The sequence below is a fragment of the Diospyros lotus genome, chromosome 2 (genome assembly GCF_014633365.1).
Source record: "Diospyros lotus cultivar Yz01 chromosome 2, ASM1463336v1, whole genome shotgun sequence".
NCBI classification, from domain to species: domain Eukaryota; kingdom Viridiplantae; phylum Streptophyta; class Magnoliopsida; order Ericales; family Ebenaceae; genus Diospyros; species Diospyros lotus.
This window is the reverse complement of record NC_068339.1, coordinates 47,297,047-47,321,171: the sequence shown is the minus strand read 5'-3', so window position 1 is coordinate 47,321,171 and position 24,125 is coordinate 47,297,047. Positions and strand designations below refer to the sequence as shown.

General features: G+C 42.1%; 1 protein-coding gene across 1 annotated transcript; it reads right to left on the bottom strand.

Moving 5' to 3' along the window:
- Nucleotides 1-108: 108 nt before the first annotated feature.
- On the bottom strand, nucleotides 109-24,125 carry LOC127794400 (7-dehydrocholesterol reductase). Its single transcript, XM_052325444.1, has 13 exons — nucleotides 23,996-24,125; nucleotides 23,583-23,805; nucleotides 23,314-23,369; nucleotides 23,064-23,166; nucleotides 22,902-22,967; nucleotides 22,147-22,260; nucleotides 5,225-5,351; nucleotides 3,065-3,165; nucleotides 1,332-1,457; nucleotides 1,130-1,194; nucleotides 891-972; nucleotides 701-783; nucleotides 109-476 (listed from the first exon to the last, which is right to left on the bottom strand). Exons 1-13 carry the CDS (start codon nucleotides 24,088-24,090, stop codon nucleotides 410-412), a joined length of 1,308 nt encoding a protein of 435 aa, XP_052181404.1. The 5' UTR covers nucleotides 24,091-24,125; the 3' UTR covers nucleotides 109-409.

Sequence of the window (24,125 nt, the reverse complement as noted above, 5' to 3'; positions counted from 1 at the left end):
TAAACCTGCAAACGTTTTGAGGTTTTTTTCAATGAATACTTATAAGTATTCCTTTTTGAACAAGTATTTATAATGTTGTTAATATTAAAAAGAAAAATAGGAAGAAAATGAACAAATTAAAGACGATTATATTCTCACCAAAAGACCAAGAAGCATTGCCTTAGACATGATATTATACACTTTTCACCATCTTAAAAAGCAAGAAGGGTACTTTTACTCGATGATATGGATGTGTCCAGCACCAGCGCCAGCCTACGCTGAAGGAGAAGCATTGTTCTCTTAATGCAGCAAACAAACAAGGAAAACAAGTACTCCATGTTTTCAACCAACCAAAAAAACAAAAATCAAGTTTTAAATCACCCCCACCCTGCTTAAACACAAGTCTTTAACTCTAAACCCATACAAAATCTCAGTAGATTCCTGGTATAATCCTGCAAGGGACCTTGTCGCAGTACGATTTCCAATATTTTCCATATCTGCAACAACAATGGAGACCAACAAATTTACTCGATTTGCAGACAAAAGGCAAAGGCTCAACAACTAACCCATGTGATAATGATAGAAAGAAATCAATTGTGCAATCATATCCATATCAGATGCCCCCTAATTTGCTCTCAACATCTTCTAGCTATTTCTTGAATGATAAAAAACTTATACGTTCAGCAAAAACAGAACATAACAGATTTTGGAATACACTTACTTTGATCGACATCGGTCGTCATCTCTTTTGGCTCGGTCAAACAGAAGGATGGTAAGAAACACCACATAGAAGTAAGGAAGAAACTGCAAAAAAAAAAAAAATATAGATATATATATATATTTAAGCCGTATTGTATTCTTCAGAATCACAAAGAGTGAACCTACTCTACTCTAGTAGTGCAAAATCTTACATGGTTGAAGAGAGCTGGTACACTCCAGAAGAAAGCTGCTAATATTTCTGGTACATAATGGAAATGACGAGATAAGCCCCACCTGGCAGGCACATATACAACACAAGAAGACAAAAATAAATATTATGTTAAGGGATATAAGCACCACCCTTCTTGCTAGGGAAGCAGATAGATGGTTTAGGTAGAAAAGCAACTACTACAATAAAAGCCTGCGGCCATTTCCACTCTGCAAAACTCACCATCCTGAGGTCAGAAGAAGGCTGTTTTTCGTCTCACCAGTACTTGTTGTGTATGAGGCTACAATCTGTGTAGAGTGAACCCAGTTAATTCTTACCCTTTTAGCTGAAAACTTAACAAGTCTAGCAAAACTGCATTGCAACTTCTTGAATAAAATTGAATATTAGAGGCAACCCCAGTTCAATGTAGCCACAAAACAACTACCTTCGATGGAGCTTTACCCCAGACAAAGGCCTTGCCATTTGTTCGCCGAAATTCTTGCCTTTGCCTGTCACAATCATAGTTGATGTATATGCACATAATGCCTGCTACAAGGATAGAGATAGCAAGCTGGAATTTGTAGAATGAGCATGTTAGTTCAATGTGAACAAGAAATCACAACAGAAACACATTTTTAGCAATGGAGAATGGAGCAATCCTGCTCATCCAACAAGTTTCATGTTTTGAATTAATCAGTGATATTCTTTTTGGCTGAAACCTCATGCTGTTTAGCACCTACACCAAGTTGGACAGTCCAAACTTTGCATATTTAAATCCTTGAGCCTGACTCAGTGATTTGCTCACTGGTAAAGGAAGTCATACTGCTTCTAATACAAATCCACAAGATTATTCCATCCTTTCGGTAATGGACAAGTTTTAAATGGTGAAATCTTTGCTCCGTTATGCTTCAGTTATTCAAAGAATTGAAGCAGGATGCCATTGTGGATCCACTCTTGACCAGCTTTTGCAGTTAGTCATCAAACCCTAAAATATGGCTGTTATGCTTGACAAAATATCAGAGAAACGAGGAAAAAAATCAAAAAATATTCAAGAGGAAGAAGTGCCACGTGGCGGCCCAAGGATGTGCCACATGCCAAGCCAGCCATGGGTGACCTGGGGGGGTCACCTGAGGGGCCGCCACCCCCGAGTGGGGGTCACTCAGGGGTGGTAGAAGGGCGCACCCCTAAAGGCCACTTGGCGGGCACGGAAAAGATGCGACCCCCCTGCACAAAGCCTTGCCCCCGAGTAGTGTCACTCGAGGTGCCATGCCTTAGCGAGTGCAGTTGCCCACGGCGTGCACGACCGCACACGCGCGCGCACACACTTGTTTGCTTGCGCTCACCTTTGCCCACGCTCGCACACACCCCTGAATGAGGGTCACTCGAAGTACCACGATCGCATCCGAGTGCCTACATGTCCGCACTCCCGCACCTCTGAGAATTGGTCAAAACTACCCTCGCGAGACTCGATCAAAGCCCCTCCGAGATTCTTGCCGAGGAGATTGGGCCACTCGACACATAGTTGCCCCTCCCATCGCTATAAATAGGGGGTCTCTTCCCCTCATTCGGTACGCAAACTCTGATACTCGCACTCACTCTTTGCCTTCAAACATTTCCTTTTTACGAGAGTTTGACTTAGGCATCGGAGGGTCCGAGCGGGATTCTCACCCGCGCCCCTAATCGATTTTCTTTCCAGCAGGTCATCCATCCCTCGAGGGAGTCATCCATCCCTTGAGTGAGTCATCCATCGCTCGGATAAGCCACATGTGGGTCATCCATCGGTAATTTCCCATCTAAAAATTTATTGTTGTAATCGTGCAACAATAATGGCAAATGAGGTGTGGTCTTCATTCCCTAACTACCTAGTAGATGCATAAACAACATCGTCGCAATATATCAAGCCTTAATCCCAATATGTGGGGTCGGCTACAACCTAGTAGATACACAAGATGAAAAAAAAAGCAAAACATCCTCCTGGTACTCTCTCTCTCTCTGATTATATTGTTGCTCTAATAAGAAACAAGAAACAAGAAACAATGCATGCTAGTTATAGCTCAGATGGAGAAAGTTTTAATCTTTCAAAGTTGGGATAATGTATTGGCCCTAACAAATGATAATAAGACAACCAAGTGTCTCCAAGTCATGAACCCATTTCTCCTTTAAAGTTGTGACACATACCTGAATTCCAAGATTCACAGGATGATTTACTAGGTACATGCCGGGAGAAGTATATATAGATGGAACCCACACCAAGCATCCCCAGCATATATAAAAACCAGCTGCCAAACAAAACATAGGACAATCATAATGCAATGAACTTGACCCAAAAAAAAAAAAAAAAAATGACAACATTGATCCCCATGTGATTAGTACTGAAAAGGAAAATACTGAAACAAGAGCCACATATGTGGAAAGATGGTTTTGATTAGTCTATTAACTGGGAGCAATGGTTACTACAAATGAGGAAATACAACCCTGCATAACTGATTTTGCAAGGTTGCAAGGATAGCTTCCACAGGCATGCAGCAAGCAAGAAATATATGGTGAACTCTTGACCAAGTCAATGGTTAGTTTCATATATTAATTGCATACTGAATCTTTCAGAGTATATCTGTCATTTTCAGTTAACATTCTACTGGACATGACAAAACACACTTTCCCACAATAAACTGGGAAAAAAGGGTAAATTACACTAACCACCTGAGGTTTGGCATAATTATAGGGACCTCCCCTGCCATTGAAAATAAGGTAAAATGAATATTTACTCCTATAATTTTCTCTCTCCTCTCTCCTCTTCTCTCTCTATCATTTCAATAAAATAACTACCATCAGTGGTTGACTGGCCACAGGTGGCCATTGGATTGGTGGTTGAACCCCAGCAATAGATAGGGTTCCAGCAACGGTAGGAGAAGCAGTGAGACAGAGGAGAGAAAGAGAAGGGGGGGGGGGGGGAGAGAGAGCAAAAGGGGGAGTAAATTTGCCATATTGGACAGTGAAATTCGCCATTTGTGCCATGTTAGACAATTAAATTCGCCTTCTGTGCCATGTTAGAACCGCAGCCTGAACCTTGGCTAGTGGGTCCCCCAGAACCTTCATAATTGCCGACATGGCAAGCTCTGCCGCAATCAACTGGACACTTTCCTGATCATTGGCTAAGTTGAGAAGCGTAGCAACAACCACAATTTGGGCCTCCATTAGAGTCCCCTCTTTCAGCCTTCAGCGAGAGTATAACCCTGCCTCCTTGGACAATCATGTTTCTGTTGCAATCATTTTCGTCAGCAAGGGAGGTGAGATTGTTGGCTGTCTTGAGGCAATTGCAGATGTAGACCATTTGGGCAGCAGTGATGAAAGACCAGACCATGGAGAAGATAAAATTGTTGTTGGCGATGTGCAGGAGCGAGAGGTTTGTGCCACCTTCGAAGTTGAAGATGGAGAGAGTAGCCATGTGAGGTCGGTGATGGAGGACTAGAGGAAGGCGGAGATCTGCAAATGTTGGCATTGGTTGTGATGGTGAAGAACTGTAAAGAGGACAGGACTGTGCTTGGAGTTGCAGACTATGGCTAGGGTCCTCGAGGTTTTTGGAGATGTTGGCAGTGATGTGGTGGAGAAGGCTGTCATAGAAGGCGTTGATGGTGGTGAGGCAAACAGTGGAGTGGAGCTTCTAAAACAGGCGGCCAGAGAAGGAGAGAAGTGGAGACAGAGAGAGAGATAAAGGAAAGAGAAGATGGAGTGAGAGATGGAAATAGGAGGGCATTTTTGGCATTTAAAAAAATTTAACTGCCGTTATTTAATATCAGGGGATTTGCTGCTACAAGTTCTAAACTTCAAGAGAGATCTTTGTAATCTTTCAAATAAAGGGGAGGTCCTTGTAATTATGCAGAATGTCAGGGGTGGTTAGTGTATTTTACCCAAAAAAATAAGCAGTTATATGCATTGTTCTCATTTTAGTTAAAGAGAAGGCCAGCTAACACAAACATCTGGTACTAAATTACAGGCATGAACATCCCAGGATCGCCTCTACGGTAGGCCACCATTATAAGTATGCAAAACTTGAGAGTATATTTCAAAAATAGTTTAAATAGGGGGTATGGAAAACATTTAGTCAAAGAAGGGAGGCATGGGCCCCCAATATCTAATTCTGATCCACCCTGATCAAAGGAGTAGTTGTCAGAGCAGTTAATTCATGTATTGATAACAATAATGCACCAGAAGTAGAAGACACAAGGAAATGAAGAAAGAAGACTACACCTTTATTGTCAACTTGTCATATCTAACTGTCCCCCCGCTCCCTATTAATAGTGCAAATAACACACGGAGAAAAATAATGCATCTACAAACCTCGATCATGTGCAATATCCATTGTGTTGAAGTATCCATCTTCCCACCAAAAGAACTTTGTGACATATACCAGCATCAATATAGTATTTACAAGCATGGAATCAGCCACCCTTCCATTTGCTTCATACTGTTAAGGCAAAGCAAATACACTTCTTAAGACAAAAAGCCAAAAACAAAACATGTACACATGAGAAACACAATACCCCAATATTTTCTTTAATCTTTATAAGTAAAAATTTCTAAATGAGAAGCTAAGGGAGGAATTTGGTACAAAAATAGGGTCTAAAGGGGCACACTCTATATAAAATAATGGGCAATAAACTAAGACATTTGCTAGAAATTAACACAATAATTTATACAAGTTATCAAATAACTATACAAAGGAAGACAGTAAAGGGGTGTCGGTCATCAATCAAGAATGAAGTAGAGATTATGTTACTCTTCATATGCAAAATTGAACACTCTATGTCCACATATTCCCTGTTATTTTTCTCACTCCAAATATAGAACCAAATGCACATTAGGGTCATCCAGATAGATCTCTGAATGTAGACAGCAGCTCCTCCAGGATTTGAAAGACAGCCACTGAGACTGGCATAACCCACTGTAGTACCAAGACTGAAAGCATAAACTCAAAACTTGCCAAGTCACTGGGCAATGCAAAAGGATGTGGTCATTTGCTACTGCTCCTACAATGATGGCAATTAACTAACATCTCCTACACCTTTCTTAGGCTATCAACAGCCAAGATGATTCCAAGCCATCTACACAAAGAAGACAATTCTAGGGCATTTGTCTCCCACACCGTTTTCTAAGGGATTTCCAAAGGGTGCCATAAAAAGAATGAACAGTGAAGGTGCCCCCCTCATAATTAGCTTCATACCCATGTATCCTGACTTTGTCTTGTCAAAGAATAGCACTGGAGCAGATTAATAAAAGCTGGCAATTTGATACCTAGATTAGAGGCTAAAACTAACACCCCTCCCACTTCCCCCAACTGTTAATGTTTTACTCTCGTCTAGATTCACACAAGGGTATGAGACTGCACCTCAAGACAAACTGACAAAGTAAGGTTACTTATAGCTTTTTTCCTTCTTACTGACAAAACCTTGGCTATGATCTTATAGATGTACCTTACAGGCCTAATAGGCCTAAACTAGTTAACCCTATAGCTCCACTCACTTAAGGGATAAAGTTAAGAAGGCAGTATTAAGACTTCTTTTATGTTTGGTCTTTGTGAGAATCATGTAAATCAACCTATATGATTCAAAGAAGTCATGAAAATACCAGCATGACATAAGACTCCACCATAATCTAAAAGCGGTTAAAGAAAAGCAAAGAGAACTCATCTGGGACCGGGGTTTTTCCCTGTTTAAACCTACCATGGGACTCAAGCACCTCATCATCAGAGAAAGGCCTCTCTGACCTCTCTCTCTCTCTCTCACCCTCCCAAAATGGTTTTGAAAATTAAACCGGTAGGTAGAGTTCTCCAGTCCTCTTCCCGAATCAACAACATTTGGAGAAATTTCTTCCCTCAAAAATCTCCATTCCATCCACCCACAACTTGCAAGAGATTAGATCTGTCATTCAGATTCCCTCACACTCAAAGAGATTAGATGCATCATCTAAATGTCAACAAACACAATACTGTTACACACCTTACCTTGGAAGAGCTACTAGACCCTTTCTCATAATTCATTCCTAACACTAGCCTTTTCAATTCCCTCTCTTTTTTCAAACTCCTAATGCTTAGGTTTTTCCTAATGGGTTGATTTCTAGTCACGACCCAAGGGTCCCTTTTGTAATTTTTTAAAATTCTAGCAAATAGCCGTGTAACTCACTAATCTGTTGTGGGGTGAGGACTGTCATACCTCACGTGTAGGCTGTAACCGCCTAAGCATGGCCTATAAAAGGCTTATATGCATGAGGATGGGGATTCATTCATAATAACATTGAATTCTTTCCCTCTCATTTCTTTCTCTTAATTCTCCCTCCAAATTCTCTCTTTCTTTCCCTTTCTCTTTATCTCTTAAACATCGAAAATTCAAGTCTCAATCCAAAGACTTGACAATTGGTATCAGAGCCGGTTGTCCTGGGCTATGATTCCAGATTAGTGGTTGATCATCAGAGGTGACTTGGACGACGAAATTCGGAATGGCTGAGGGAGGGTGAACGAAGCAACTGGAGAATAGGATGGACGCGATGGAGTTCGGTCTGACACAAACGCAAGAAGCAGTGACTCAGAGCTGAGAGGAGGTTCAATCCATTAGAGAAGAATTGCGGGAGGACATGGCGGCTTCCTGAGAAGGTATGATGAGAGAATTGGCCCAACAAAAGGAGTCAATGGAGCAACGGATTAGCAGTGTGATCAACATGCTGTTCGCGTTTCCTCAATTCAGGCTACCGCCTGAATTTCCTCCCCGATCAACACTAGAGACGGGAACTTCGGGGCAGGGGATACTTCCTAGGCCTCCAGGAGCGAGAGAGGCTGATAATGTACACACTGAGGAGACATGCGATTAGGTAAGGGATCTTAATTCCCCTAGAGTTAACCATGGGCCCGTACCGAGGCTAGAGATACCTCTGTTTGAAGGATCTAAACCAATATGGTGGATCCGGAGGTGTGAGAGATACTTCCAATTTTACAACATCCCTGGGAATCAGCGGATCACGTTAGCTTCGACTTATCTTAACGACGTAGCCGATTGTTGGTACCAAGGGTGGTCGAGATCTAGAGGTATGGGGGCAAGATGGATAGACTTTGCAAAAGAGATGTGTGTGAGATTTGGGGAGAGAAATATGGCTGATGTAATCAAAGAATTTAATAAATTGAGGCAAGAGGGAACCGTGACTGAGTACCAAGAGAAGTTTGAGGAATTGGGATCACTCACGTGGAGTGCTCAGCCCACCTTAACCAACCAATACTTCGTGTTTAATTTTATCAGTGGCCTCAAAGACGAACTAAAATCAATGGTGAAGATGATGATGCCAACCACAGTGAGGGAGGCAGCAGAGAAGGCAAGGCTTCAAGAGCTGACGCTTGAAGCCATTTTTAAAAAGAACAAGTCCTTGGCTAAGTCATCTACCATGGGAGGGCCCTTTAGTGGGGGTAATTCGAAGGCTATGGTGCCAGTAGTCACCACAGGGGGTCAAAAAGGGGGATTCCATGCAGGGGTAAATAGGAGCACCACTCTAGATCTAAGGAGGATGCTGGGATTATGTTTCAGGTGTGGGAAGAAATCTAGCCCAGGGCATCAGTGAAGGAGACAATTGTTTAAGATGGAAGGTGGAGAAGGGAATGAAGAAGAAGAGTTGGATAAGGAGGAAGAAGAAGACGAGAATAAAGAGGAGCATCCATTAGAAACACTAGAGGAAGAACAAGGACCAGAAGGTGGGGAGATCTCCTTCCACGCCCTGAAAGGGGGACCAATGGGAAAGATCATTAAAGTTAAGGGCTAGTTGGGGAAAAAGAAACTTATGGTACCAATAGACAGTGGTAGTACCCATAGTTTCCTCAACGAAGTTACAACCAAGGAACTAGGATGTAAGTTGACCCACACTAACCCCTTGACAGTAACTGTAGCCAACGGACATAAGATGTATAGTCAATGCAAATGTGCAGGGTTCACTTGGATGATGCAGGGCAACGAGTTTAAAGCTGATATGAGGATCTTAGAGCTAGGCGGTTGTGATATTGTGCTAGTGGTGGATTGGATGAGGACAGTTAGCCCCCTAACCTTCAATTTCAATAAGCTAGAAGTCACATTAGAAATGGGCTGCAAACGGTTAACCTTGGTGGGAAGTCTGGAACAAGAGGAGTGCAAAATGATCAAGGGAGACAAGCTACAGAAGCTGTTGATAAAGAAAAGGGGATAGATATCTCAATTATACTCGATACATGCCATCGAAGGAGAAGAAGCAGGTTAAACAGAGGAGTACCTACCAGAAAAGAAGGGAGCATCCCACGCCACCCATCAAGAGGTAACTACTTTAGATAGCTTGCATGTACTAATGGAAAACTTTAAGGACCTCTTCCAAGAACCTAACTCCCTACCACCCCTAAGGCCGTTGGACCATGCTATATCCCTTAAACCTCATACCACCCCAGTTAATATTAGAGCCTATCGATACTCTCCTACACAAAAGACAGAGATTGAAAAACAGATCTCTAACATGCTAGCCACTTCATTTATACAACCTAGCCAAAGTTCCTTCGCATCCCCTGTTTTATTGGTTAAAAAGAAGGATGAGATTTGGAGATTTTGTGTGGACTACCCCCAACTCAACTCACACACCATCAAAAAAAAATTTCCCATTCCCCTCATTGATGATCTACTAGATGAATTGGCCGAGGCCAAGGTTTTTTCTAAGCTGGACTTGAGATCCGCATACCATCAGATCCGGATGAAACCCATTCCACACTCACCAGGGCCTTTATGAATTTGTTGTTATGCCCTTTGGACTTACCAATGCCCCAGCTACATTCCAAACCCTTATGAACCAAATATTTGCTCCCTATCTCCGAAAATTTATTCTAGTCTTCTTTGATGATATCCTCATATATAGTCCAAACTTGGACCAACACCTAAACCACCTTAAAACCACATTTGAGATCCTTAGAGCTAACCATTTGTATGTCAAGCTATCCAAATGTATTTTTGCCAAAGATGAGGTAAGCTACTTGGGGCACATCATTTCAGGAGGAGTTAAAACCGATCCTAGCAAGGTCACAACAATGGTGGAGTGGCCTAGACCCCAAACAATGAGAGAATTAAGGGGATTCTTGGGATTAACAGGTTACTATCGCAAGTTTATCAAGCACTATGGATTGATCAGTAGACCCCTGACGGACTTGCTCAAGAAGGAAGGATTTTGTTGGAACCCCCAAGCAGAAGCAACATTCTTAAATCTAAAGAATGTTATGACACAAGCCCCTATATTAGCCCTGCCAGACTTCAGCAAACAATTTGTGGTGGAGACTGATGCCTGTGAAAAAGGGGTCGGGGCAGTCTTAACGCAGGAAGGGAGACCTATCACGTACATAAGCCAAGCTTTGGGGCCTAAGCACTAGGGATGGAGCGTATATGATAAAGAGTTGTTGGCAGTGTTGAAGGCGGTGGATAAATGGAGGCACTATTTAGAAAGTAATCCATTTATAATCAAGACAGATTATGAGAGCCTAAGATTTTTCTCTCAATAGAGGCTGCAATCTCAGTTACAAAGAAAAGGGGTGTCTAAACTAATGGGGTTGGACTACACTATCCTCTATCGGAAGGGTAAAGAAAATGTAGTAGCTGACGCACTGTCCAGGAGAGAAGTCAAAGAAAATGAGGTCCATTGTTATGGAATCACTGCAGTAGTACCGGAGTGGGTAAAAGAGGTGGAGCAGAGTTATGAAAACACAGGGTGGGTGCAATCCCTCTTAACCAAATTGGCGGTGCAAACAGGGGAAGAAAAGGGCTACTCCTTATTGAATGGCCTCCACAGATTCCAAGGACGCCTAGTGATAGGGGATGACAGGGAGTTGAAGACGAAGATTCTAAAATCCCTACATTGCTCACCCCTAGGGGGTCACTCAGGTATCCGGGCTACCTATCACAAAATAAGACAATTGTTCTTTTGGCCGAGGCAAAAGAAGGATATAGTAGATTTTGTACTAGCATGTGAAACATGTCAGCGGTGCAAACATGAGCAAGTACCCTACCTAGGCCTGCTACAACCTTTGGGAGTACCGGAGCAAGCATGGGAAGATATTTCCATGGACTTTGTGGAGGGCCTACCCAAGTCCGAAGGTAAGGATGTAATACTAGTGATCATTGACAGATTGACAAAGTTTGGGCACTTCCTCAGTCTAATGCACCCCTTTTTGGCACAAGATGTGGCCCGGGTGTTCCTAGATTCAGTGGTCAAACTGCATGGAGTTCCAAAGACCATTGTGTCCGACAGGGATAGGATCTTTACTAGCCATTTCTGGTAGGAACTCTTCAAGAAGTTGGGAGTAGGATTGAACTTGTCAACTGCCTACCACCCTCAATCCGATGGTCAAACGGAAAGGATGAACCAGTGCCTAGAAACCTATTTGAGGTGCATGTGCTTCACCAAACCAAAGAGCTAGAATAGATGGTTACCACTGGCCCAATGGTGGTATAACTCTTGTTTCCATAGTGCAATCAAGAGAAGCCCTTTTGAAGCAATGTTTGGATACAAGCCACCTCTCCTACCGGCTATAGCAAGCGGGTCATCTAATCTGGCGACAGTGGAGCACTACTTACAGCAGAGATAGGAAATGCTATCGACCCTAAAAAGGGAGCTAACAAATGCCCAAAACCGAATGAGGCAGGTTGCAGACAGAAATAGGAGTGATAGAGAATTTGAGGTGGGGGATAAGGTGTTTTTGAAAGTAAAAAGGTTTTTGCAACAGCCCTTCACGACCACACCAATATCCAAGCTCAATCCCAAATATTTCGGGCCCTATGCCATAGAAGCTAAAGTAGGGAAGATAGCTTACAAATTGAAACTACCAGAAGGGATATAGGTGCATCCCGTGTTCCATGTGTCTCTACTTAAGAGGTCCATCGAACTAGGAGCATCCACAAGTTAGCAGCTACCAGTGGTTGTAGATGAATTGGAGGAGCAGAGAGAGCCCCGAGCTATACTAGACTGGAGGGTGGTTTACCAAGGCATAGCTCCTCTCATCCAAGTTTTAGTCCAGTGGTCACACCTTTAGTTAGACCATACCACCTGGGAATACCTACTCGAATTACTAAAAAAGTTCCCCAAAACGGCAAGCCTACTTTGAAGACTTCTTGAGGACAAGAATGCTGTTGAAGGGCAGGGGAGTGTCACGACCCAAGGGTCTCTTTTGTAATTTTTTACAATTCTTGCAAGTAGCCGTGTAACTCACTGATTTGTTGTGGGGTGAGGACGGTCATAATTCTCTTTCCCTCTCATTTCCTTCTCTTAATTCTCCTTCCAAATTCTATCTCTCTTTCCCTCCCTTTTCCCTTTCTCTTTATCTCTTAAACATCAGAAATTCAAGTCTCAATCCAGAGACTTGACACCTCTACCTTGCACCCCTCTAAAGAAACCCCTATAACCCAGCTTCATTTCTTAATTCTTCTTCTTAGAACCCAAGCTGATGCTTCACTTTCTTTGGAAGACAAAATATGTCCAGCTCTTCTACCCCCTCAGGCTACTAACAATTCCTAGATTAATCAGTTAGTCACAGCTAAGTGTAACACTAAAGAGTCCTTTAGAACCTCTACCTACTCCCACCAAGACTAACTCCTCCAACCCCTACTACCCACTCCTCCACAGGATTAAGATCAACCTCATTAATCTCCATTCAGAGAATACCTAAATACCCAAAACTAGGCTCCAATCTCAATCAAAATTGGGGAAAATTTGACTCTTGCCACTAAACTATACTCAACTCCATAACCTCCTCACTTGTTGACTCAGAAGGGAAGACAAATTGTAAGAAGTAAAAAAAAAAATACTGAAAACACTACGCTTTAGAGGGATTAGGGAGCCACTTACCTTATTCTTACCCTAATTCGGGTACCTATACAGGTGCCCAATTCTTTTCTAATGCAAGTCTCTGCCTTTTGGGTGAGTATACCCTCCCAACAAGAGTCTTCTACACATCTGCAACCACCCAAAAATAGGAAGAATCACCTCGTTTCCAGTGTAGACATGAATTAGTTGCCCTGTACGGGGTAGATTTCTTCTCTTTAAGGCCCAAAGAAATGTCGTTTGTAACAGGGATATCTAGCACCCCTCTTTTTTTGCTAAGTTATCCAGGCCCCCTTTAATGAGCGAAATCTATTAGTAAGGACCATTATTCAATTTTTTTTTTTTTTGGCCTTCTCTAGAACTTAGTGTCACGAATTCAGCCCTTAATTCAGTTCCATTTTTAATTTCTGCATTTACTTACTTCGCTATTTCTGTATTAGCAATATTAGAGTAAGAAAGGGCCATGTGTAAGGGAGGCATGAGGAATATGGTTTGTTAAGAATTGTACCGGGTGTGGGCCCACCTCTGACAGGAGAATATCTCCTCCAAACGGCCTATATATATCTGCTCCATTCCACGATGGAAGGTAGTGAAAGAAAATACTGAATTTTGTTCTCTCTTCCATTCTCTATTCTCTCTCCCTCTAATTCTCTCTCTCTATTTCTCTATTCTATTTCTCTGAATCGCTCCCAAATCCCCATCGGATTGGAGGAACTCTTATTGTCAAGTTAAGGCCGTGACAACTTGGTATCAGAGCTAGTGGTTCTCGGCCAAAGAATTGGTGACTAAGGAAGATGGCAGAGGGGACTCGTATGAAGGACATGGAAACGCAACTCCAACAATTGGGATCGACAGTGGTCGAATTCCAGAACAGGATGGATAGGATGGAGTTTGAAGCTAACCGAAACCATGAAGTAATGGTCACTATGGACCAAAAGGTAGAAGACTCCATGGAAGGACTCGAGAGGAGATTAGAAGGGTCGATCACGAGAAGAGCTGGGAAGTTCATGGTGATGTTCACTCAACAAAACATGGTCAAGTTAGCTCTAGATTTTCCACACAGAGAGGAGAATGAACCCGTCTTACGGAGAGTTAGGATTAACTGGGAAAATGGAGATCAGGAGATTGGGATGAATCAGGAAGAGTTAAAAGGGATAGCAGGAAGAAGACAATAGAGAGATATCCCTACATGCCTTGAAAGGGGTGACCAACAACAAGATCATCAAGGTAGAAAGACAAGTTAAGGACTGCAACCTTATGATCTTAATAGATAGTAGAAGCACCCATAGCTTCCTTGATGAAAGCATGGCCAAGAAATTGAAGTGTCCGCTCACGGGAACTCTTCCCTTGAGTGTGATAGTAGCCAATGGCCAAAGAGTGTTAAGTAACTTTGCCTGCAATGGTTTTTGTTGGGAAATGCAAGGGGAGAAGTTTGAAACTGACTTGAGATTGCTACAATTAGGGGGGTGCCATGTGGTCCTAGGAGTGGATTCGATGAAAGGGTGAGCCCCATTAGCTTTGATTTCAATAGGATGGAGGTATCATTTGAGAAAGAAGGTAAGAGGATGACCTTATCCGGGGAAAAAGAGATGGGGGCTTGTAAAATGATATCAGGAAAAAGGCTACAAAGAGTGTTGAAAGGCAAGTGGAGCCAACTAGCACATCTCTTCTCAATTGTGGTAGTAGAAGGAGCTCAAGGACCGCAAACAATGCAGGGACAGATCGGGTTGACAGTAAGCACGCCCCAAGGAGTGCATGACCAGGTATGCCATTTGGATTCCCTTAATAAATTGTTGGTAGATTATAAAGACCTCTTTATGGAACCCAAACCTTACCCTTTAACCGAATGTTTGACCATCATATCAACCTAAAACCAGATGTTGTACCGATCAACATTAGAGCATACCGCTATCCTCCCCACCAAAAGAATGAAATTGAGAAAATGGCCAGAACTATGCTTGAACAATCCCTCATTAGGCCTAGCCAAAGTCCATTCGCTTCTCCCGTCCTTTTAGTAAAAAAAGGATGAAACATGGCGATTTTGTGTCGATTACAGACAACTAAATGCCATGACCATCAAGAACAAATTTCCCATACCCTTGGTGGAGGACCTATTAGATGAACTTAACCATGCCAAATTCTTTTCTAAGCTAGACCTTAGGGCGGGGTATCATCAAATTAGGATGAAAACTGAAGATATTCCTAAAACCACCTTCAAAACCCACCATGGACATTTTGAATTCTTAGTGATGCCCTTCAGACTCACCAATGCCTCAACCACCTTTCAATCTCTCATGAATAGAATTTTTGAGCCTTATCTCCGCAAATTCATATTGGTATTCTTTGATGATATACTTGTTTACACCCCTACCTTTGAACAACACCTATCCCACCTTAAGCTTACCCTTGAAAATCCTAAGGAACCACCAACTTTTTATTAAGGAGTCCAAGTGTGCATTCGCCCAAAGATAGGTGGAGTACCTAGGGCACATCATATCAAATGGGGGGGGTAAGCACTGATCCAAAGAAGGTGGAGGCAATGGTGTCTTGGCCGAGGCCTACAACAGTGAAAGCTTTGAGGGGATTCTTGGGGTTAACCAGGTATTACTGCAGTTTGTGCAAGATTATGGAGTTATCAACAAACCATTGAATGATTTGCTGAAGAAAGGAGGGTTCAATTGGGGCCCAGAAGTAGAGAAAGCCTTCGAGAACCTCAAGGGGGCTATGAGCAGAGTACTAGTGTTGGGGCTTCTAGATTTTAATAAGCCCTTCATTCTAGAAACTGATGTTAGAGGAACCGGGATAGGGGCAATGCTAGTTTAAGAGGGGAGACCGCTAGCCTTCCTGAGCCAAGTATTGAGTCCAAAACACTTGGGACTCTACATCTATGAAAAGGAATTTTTGGTTATACTTATGGCTGTAGACCGCTGGAGACAATACTTGGAGGGAAACAGGTTCATCATAAAGACGGACCACGAGACCTTAAAGTTTCTGTTACAACAGAAACTTCAGACACAGCTACTAAGAAAGGGGATGACTAAGTTGATAGGCCTAGATTACATGATTCAATACTGGAAAGAAAAGGAGAATAAGGCAGCCGATGCATTGCCCAGATGTCATGAGGAAGGAGATTTATTAGCTATGACCATCCTGGTACCCGAATGGTATTAAGAAGTCATCAACAGTTATGAAGGAGACAACAAGATTAAGGCTATATTGGAAAATTTGACTATGGGGGCCCAAGAGATGAAAGGCTATACACTTAATCAAGGGTTGCTGAGATTTCGTGGGAGGATTGTAATTGGGGAGAACACAAGGATTAAAGAAAGAATTTTTCAAGCCTTGCATGAGTCACCACTAGGAGGGCATTCGAGGGAGCAGAATACTTATCTTCGGGTTAAACAAGTGTTCCAATGGCCAAGAATGAAGGCAAAGATTAAGAACTGGTTCAAAGGCGTGACACATGCAGGAGGTGTAAGTCAGAGACAATGGCCTACCCGGGGTTCTTGCAACCTCTGTCCATCCCAGATCAGGCTTGGTCTAGTGTCTCGATGGACTTTGTGGAGGGACTGCCTCGGTCAGAAGGTAAGGACAACATCCTAGTTGTGGTAGACCGGTTGACTAAATTTGCCCATTTCATAAGACTGACCCATCCTTACATGGCTCAAGATGTAGCTAGGATCTTCTTAGATCAGGTGATTAAATTGCATGGGGCTCCTAAGACCATAATCTTTGATAGGGACAAGATTTTCATTAGCTTGATGTGGCAGGAGCTGATGAAGTCCCTAGGAACGAAATTGAATTTATCTATTGCATATCACCCTCAGTCTGACGGCCAAACTGAAAGGGTGAACTAGAGCCTTGAAACATATCTAAGATGCGTCTGCTTGCTATAGCTTAAGGAGTGGCATAGGTGGCTGTCCCTAGCCCAATGGTGGTATAATACTAGCCACCATTCGTTGTGTAAAATGTCCCCTTTTGAGGCTCTCTTTAGGTATAAACCACCCATGCTATCGACAGTGGGAAGAGGCTCTAATGTGGCTTCAGTTGAAGACTATTTACAACAAAAGAGGAGAATAACACAATAGTTGAAGCAAGAGTTAGCCTCGGCCCAGAATCGGATGAAACAAAATGCTAACCAAAGAAGGAGTGAGAGGGAGTTCGAAGAGGGGGATGAAGTGTATCTAAGGCTGAGGTATAACCACCTAAAGTCAATTTCTCGAGGAAGGATCACTAAGCTTAGCCCCAAGTATTATGAACCATTTCCTATCGAAGCCAATGTAGGGAAGGTGGGCCATCGGTTAAAGTTTCCCCCCAGGGTCACAAGTTCACCATGTTTTCCATGTTTCACTCTTGAAGAAGTCGGTGGGGGCTCAACCAACGAGTTCTGTACTACTAGCCCTCCCCAAAGAAGTCAACGTAAGAATCAAACCAGAGGCTGTTGTCGACAGAAGAGTAGTGTATAGACACGGGGCTCCACTCATCCAAGTACTGGTCAAATGGCATGGCAGCACATCCAAAGACAACACATGGGAATACCTTCCGAAATTTCTCAAGCAGTTCCCACGAGTTGCCAGCCTCCTTAGCGTTTCTTAAGGACAAGAAATGGCTAACGGAGGGGGAGTTGTCACGAATTCAGCCCTTAATTTAGTTCCATTTTTAATTTTTGCATTTACTTACTTCGCTATTTCTATATTAGCAATATTAAAGTAGGAAAGAGCCATGTGTAAGGGAGGCAGGAGGAAAATAGTTTGTTAAGAATTGTACTAGGTGGCGCCCACCTCTGACAGGAGAATATCTCCTCTAAACGGCCTATATATATCCGCTCCATTCCACGATGGAAGGCAATGAATGAAAATACTGAATTATGTTCTCTCTTCCATTCTCTATTTTCTCTCTCTATTTCTCTGAATCGCTTCCAAATCCCCACCGGATTAGAGGAACTCTTATTGTCAGGCTGAGGCCGTGACACTTAGTAGACTCCCTAATCTTGAGAAAATTATGGTCCATTCTTCCCTCAAAATTCTACCCATTTGGACTCCCAACCAATGTCCATGTAGTGAGATTTGAGTGGTTCAGCCCTAAAATTCTGAGAATTTGCACCCATCCCTTGTAGTGGTTGCCTTGTCACTGAATCTTGAACCTCGAGGCCACCTACCCCTTTCTTGTATGGTGTGTCAACATCTTGAAATGGAGGCAGGCATGCCTAGACAACACCTTGTGCTCAACCCATGCATAGGTATGAAGGGAGGAATGGCAAGGCAAGATGTGGGAGGCAAGCATGCAAGTCGATGCACTAGGCAACACTACTAGCCCGCACACCCTCGACAAACATAAACATTGCACAACCCGTGGCCGCACAAAACAAGATTCCTGCATGGAGTGGCACACCAATGCCTGCGTAGGACCACATAGTCAGATGGCAGCAAGGTGGGGCCACGTGCATGGGTGCAAGGCAGACATACCTATGATGTGTGCTACATCTCAAGGCAGCAATGCGTGACCCCATGCAGACGCAACCCACTCCCTTGCAAGCAGACAGGTTGTGGGCATTGCGGAGTAGTCAACTGGTCAGCTAGCTCTATTGATGGGTTGTAAGCATTGCAGAGTAGTCAACTGGTTAGCTAACTCAAGTGACAGTTGTGAATACATGCACCCAACTTCTAGAAGCTTAAGATCTGGCTGTCCGAAGCACACCCCAGGGACATATTGGGTGGTTACTTACATGTGGGGCAGTCCATTGGCATGGGCAGTTACATGTGAGGCAGTTACCTGTGATGAGTGATTAATAGTGGTGCATAATCACACTCAAGGCGATTTTGGACAATTCAACACATGTATTGCAATTGGGGGTGTCAACTGCCACAAGTGGGAGTGCGTATGGGTACAACTGCCAGATAGATTAGTTATGGTCTTAGTGTGTATCCCTTTGGTAGTTGAGGCTGTCAACCATCAAGGTTAGGTGTATGCATGGCTAGTTTCTCTATATATAAGGCTGGAGATGCGAATTTTGGATAGTGAGAAAGATCTGGCATGAGTTTTTTGGGTATTCCTTTGTACTAGCAACTTGAAGACCATCAAAAGGCAAAAAATTTGTACTCTTATCAGCCTTGTGGCACCTAGCATGTTTATGCCAAATGCTGAAGCCTCCATGTGATTCAACCACACTCACCAATGAAGGAGCACTTGCACCTCTGCCTCCTCCTTCCAATGTCCTCTAGCGTAAACCACGATCATTCATGTCCTTCCACATAGCCCTCAGGCCTTTGCTCAAACCGTATTGACATAACAAGCCCCAAGTCCCCTACAACTACCTCTACTGGTTGTCACAAATGTGGGTGACAGTAGGATTACACTTCTCAACTTGCGTGGTATTGAAGAGATGTAATCGGCGTCAACAGAGAAATGGGAGAGATTGAGAGAGAGAAATTGTGAAGAAGAGAAGGGAGAGCAAGATAGATAGAAATCAGAATGTAGAATTCATATCCGATACCTCCCCAAGAGAGTCCTGGGTTGATATAGCTGGATGGCCATGCCCACAGGCGATCCTCACCCTCCTAACGGTTGTAACCACAAGTTTTGTCTTATTCTAGTCCTCTCCATGTGGGGAATCTTAGCTAACAAACTGAAACTAGAAATTACAATAATAACCAAAAAGGAAAGCAATAAAGAAAACAGAGGAATTAGAATGCAAAGAAATTTTAAAAAAATCTGCTAATCAAGAGCGGTTGAGACACTGGTGCCAAAGATAAAGGCTTATTGGCTCTCCTAGCACCAAATGGGCCCATATGATATTGCTCATCTTAGATGTCTCCTCATCTACACTGGCAAAGGATCTGCACCAATTTCCAATTGGCCTTGAAGACCTCATCAACGCATTAGTGGATCAAAAGACCTGGCATCCTGATCCAAATTCCATTCACATCATCATCAATGTGAAAGACTCAAATAATATTTCCAAATCTCCAAGCTTGGGCATTAATCCTATTTGTCTCGTTTTCTAACAGTAAGATGAATAGATAGGAAGCTTTGCATAAATCATTTACCTCCAATATTGTGGGGATTTTCAACCAGTTAGCAAGGCAGGAACTCAGTTCATTTGCATTTGGATGTGGATTTTCCAAACACTCTAAACAGCCTATCAGAACTTTATCGAGGAATACCTTCCCTTCTAAGCATGATTTTGGATCAATATGGATAAGTTCCTGCCCTTCCCCCCTTAAACACCCTCAGATTCAACTCCTGACCAGGTGACACCTTGGTTGCTTCAACGTGTGAGGTAGCTTTTCTGGTAAATTTTCAGCTCTAAAGGTTATGAAAATTATGAAGGTGAATGCTACATCCGACCATCCTCCTATCCTAGCTAGAGGGATGTAGATGAAGCAAGCCTCTTACCACCACTCTTATTTCAAGGCATTGAACAACCAATTTCCTTTCTCCAGTACAGAAGGCATCTAAGATTCCTAACCTCCAAGGGGTGGAGGATGCTCTCTACAATCCTACAAATCCACAGGAAGTTCATTAGCAGATACCATGGTTCTCCTCAACCCTTTACCTCTCTCCACTACAACAAAGAGACTTCCTTTCTTCCCAATACTTCTGAAGTTTTCCATTCTATATTATTAATAAGAGAGATAGAACTACCTTTTTATATATACAAATATAGAAGCATATAACACACCAAAAATTAAAAAAAAAAAAACCAACTTAGAGAGGGCGAATGGTGAAATGTGTATTAAAACAGATAGGGAAGTAATGGAACCAAAAATTCATATTATCTATGACCAAGAACTAGAGTATCATCAATGAATTCCATAATAGATGACAAGCAAAAAAGAGTCCACTTTTGATGAAGTAAAAGGAGAAGAAACAATGTAACCATTTATACAAAAGATCAAACTCTATCCCTCAAAATCCCTCCTATTTCTTTGATGCCATATACTCCACAAATCAGAAAAGGGAAGTGAGGGCCAAACTGTATGTTAGCTAACCCCTGGACAGTTTTGGCCTCCAAGCAGCACCAAATCTAACACAGAGGCCAGCATAACCTACCATATACCTAGAGTCTAAATCAAATCTACACATCTCTCATCAACCAAATAGTAGAGGAAAAGATGGCTAATTGACTTGTCACTGCTGTTATACATGAAACACAACTTCAAAGCTACATGCTTCTGCTTACTCAAGTTGTGGAAGTATGGATAACATCCAGAGCCGCTGTCCAAATGAAGATATTGGGGAACTAAATTTTCACATAAACACAAACATAGATTCTTACTGCATGAACTCAAAGGCAGTTTCTTTCTTGTCTTCTTCACCTCCCCACAAAGGTAGTGCTCACACCTTGCATTTAGTGACTAATCAATTCATTCCACAACAATTAGAGAACAAAGGTTTCAGTTCAGGTACTTCTATACAAATAAAGGCATTTATGAATTTAAGAAGCATGAAATACTCTACAACTGGACCAAAACCATAGTTTCTTTGTATTTTACCATGAACAGACTTACCTGGACCACTTAAAACAACAAACAAAACTGTGCTATAAACTGGACTCCATTGTTTTAATTATTAGCTTTGGTTTCCAAAAGTCACAGCTTTTCAGGTCCAATCCAAGTTGGCTAAATTTGAGGTTATGCATCAATGAAAACAAAATCAACCCATGTGCACCCTTAACACATCATCAGGAAGCCAACAAATTAATTGACTTAAAGTGGTAACAGATGAAAGATTTAACGTCTGTTAAAGATATGGATGGCAGTTGGCAATCAATTGGCTGCCTATAGCAAAAATCCACCATTGACTGGATGTTAATATTGTATCCAGACTCCTAAGTTCTAGAGCAGCTTACTGCTGGCTGATGCCTTCTAGGATGCCCTACCATTAGGAATGAAGACATGAAAGATTTTTTTATCTCTTTCTTGGTTGATATTAACAGAAAAACTGATATTGATTAGACCAACCCCAGAGATTAGACATTCTTAGATGATTTAAAGAAACATCATCGCAAGCACTAAGTATCTGATAGAGCTCGTCTTCTTTGATCAAATTTAGCCAAATCCGTAGGAAACAAAACTCCCAATTACAGTTGGGTTTACAACCTCTATAAAAGAAAATGATTACAAATTCAAAGAAGAAAACAATAGATGTCGACCGATTTGAGAGGGCCGTCTTCTCACCCAAGAATCCTTTCAATTTCTCCACATCCTTCTCTCTCTTTCTCTCCTCCCTTGTATACCTACTCCTCTGGTTGTTCCAGCCACATGCCCGATTATTCCCCTCTAACTAACTTATGACTCTTTTACCCTTGAGTCATTTTACTTGGTTGCCCGTGGTCCCCCCCACTTTCCCCCTCATCCTTTCTTCTCTGATAAGTTTGTTTAATGGGGGGTCCTAATAGCATCTACCTGCTTTATGCAATAGGTGAGAGCAAGAACTGCCCAGGACATCATCCCAAATCTGCAGTTTGTGAAAACCTTTATATCAAAGTTCTTGCCAATGCGAGGATACAGCTCCATACCCTGCAAGAATAAAAACCGCATAGGAGAACATAAGAATCAAGAGCATGCCAAAAGCAAGTAAATCTACCCATCAAATTATTAATTATGTATTTTTAATCAAATGCTATCACTGTTACCAATATATGTGTGGACAGTATACCTAGTACGTGTCTCTACATCTCAAAAGATGAGAAGCAAGCAGTTAGGAAAGATGCTAAAACTTCAATAGAGATTCGAGGATCTTTATAACTGGCTCAGCTGCACTCAAGCGGGACTTCTTTTTTTTTGGCAATCAGAATTATAACTTTGAAAATGATCGATCAATTACAAGAAAGAGGAACCTTTTGAAGCTGAAAAGCACAAAGAAGCTTTAAGACTGTTGCTGGACACCATAGTTGCAAAATCCTTTTCAATATATTTACACACACACACACATACACCATTTTTTAGCTATTAAAGGCTTCATTTGATAGTAGTACAATGAAGCATTTGCAAAACTCTCAAATTTTTTTTTTTTTTTTATCACAAATTTGCCAAATAATTATGGCTCTTCCACCAATTGTTCACTTCCACAAAGGCCACAGTATTAATGATGAGTGAATTAGAAACTAAAAGAATCAACAACTGTCATAACATAATCATAGCAGTTTAAAGATGCTCACCCAGTAGAAATCAATTATTATGTTCCCTGACGAACCAGAATCTGCAGAAGATGGTGCAACATGACCCTTGGAAGCACAAAGCAAAAAAGGCATAAGAGATATTGAAGATGTTCCAGTATAAGACTAGACTAGATGGTTATCACAATGTAAATCAGAGCATACTTTAATGTACAAGAAGATACAAAAGATGAAGCTCCCAAAAATGAGTGCTGAAAATATTTCTCCCAAGTGATCATAGACAACTGAGGGGTTGAAAATCCCAAACCTGGACAATGAATCACAAAGTAGAGGTATGAATTCGCTACATGGTGAAACGCACTGTTTTCCCTTATAAGAGCATAGAGACTGAATGGAAAGATATATGATCAGGCAATATGCCTAAATGTCTCAATCACAATAAGAAATCCCGTACCACCAAAGGGAGAGATAAGTAATCAATGTCACCAAATATGCAGCCACACCATTTGCCTGAAATAAAAAGCGACAAGGAGACAATTGTAGCATTATAACAACATTTATGAATACAAGGATTGAATATGCACTGAACAACACGTTATTTGCTTTTTGTAGTAGAATAGAAAATCAACAGAATATAAAGGCCATGAGAATAAGTCAATAATGTTGTTTAAAGATGCAGCAAATGAACGCCTCTATGATGAGACAACATCAGACGTGTGTTACCTTATACACAGGCCTGTTTCCAGCAGGAGATATTGGGCCTTGGATCCTTGGACCAGGGAGGAGAAGCTGAAGTGCAGCCTCAAAGACGGCATAAGATGCAATTATTTTGCATGCAGTAGCAGTGGGTTTGGGCCAAATGTCAATTAATCCTTGCAGACCTTGGTGCCTGAGGTAAGTGAAAGTCTGAGAAATAGAGCCATCTGCATGCACCATTGTGTACCATCTGCAGAAAAGAAAGTAGGCAACTCTGAGATTAAAAAGCGTGGATGTGCATCCAATCCGTGGATTTGCAGAGACAAAGATAGATCATTACAATTAATCTTGTGGGCGTGGATAAGAAAGACTCTGGATGTCTTTTTCTTTTAGGAAAAGCGGATAATAGAAAAGAAGGGAGAGAGATGGAGGAGACTTACAAGAGAATAACGAAAGGAGGGCAGAGAGTAAGGAGGGAGAGCATAGATATGTAGGTAACCATGGGAGAGTGCACCATCACCTTTGATTCTGCCATCGCTGCCTGATCTCTCTCTCTCTCTCTCTCTCTCG

Coding starts and splice junctions, on each gene's coding strand:
- LOC127794400 (XM_052325444.1), bottom strand. CDS start 24,090: ATGGCAGAATCAAAGGTGATGGTGCACTCTCCCATGGTTACCTACATA. Junction 1,195..1,331: donor GGGGTAAAGCTCCATCGAAG/GTAGTTGTTTTG, acceptor CACTCTACACAG/ATTGTAGCCTCATACACAAC. Junction 477..700: donor GACGACCGATGTCGATCAAA/GTAAGTGTATTC, acceptor TTGTTGTTGCAG/ATATGGAAAATATTGGAAAT.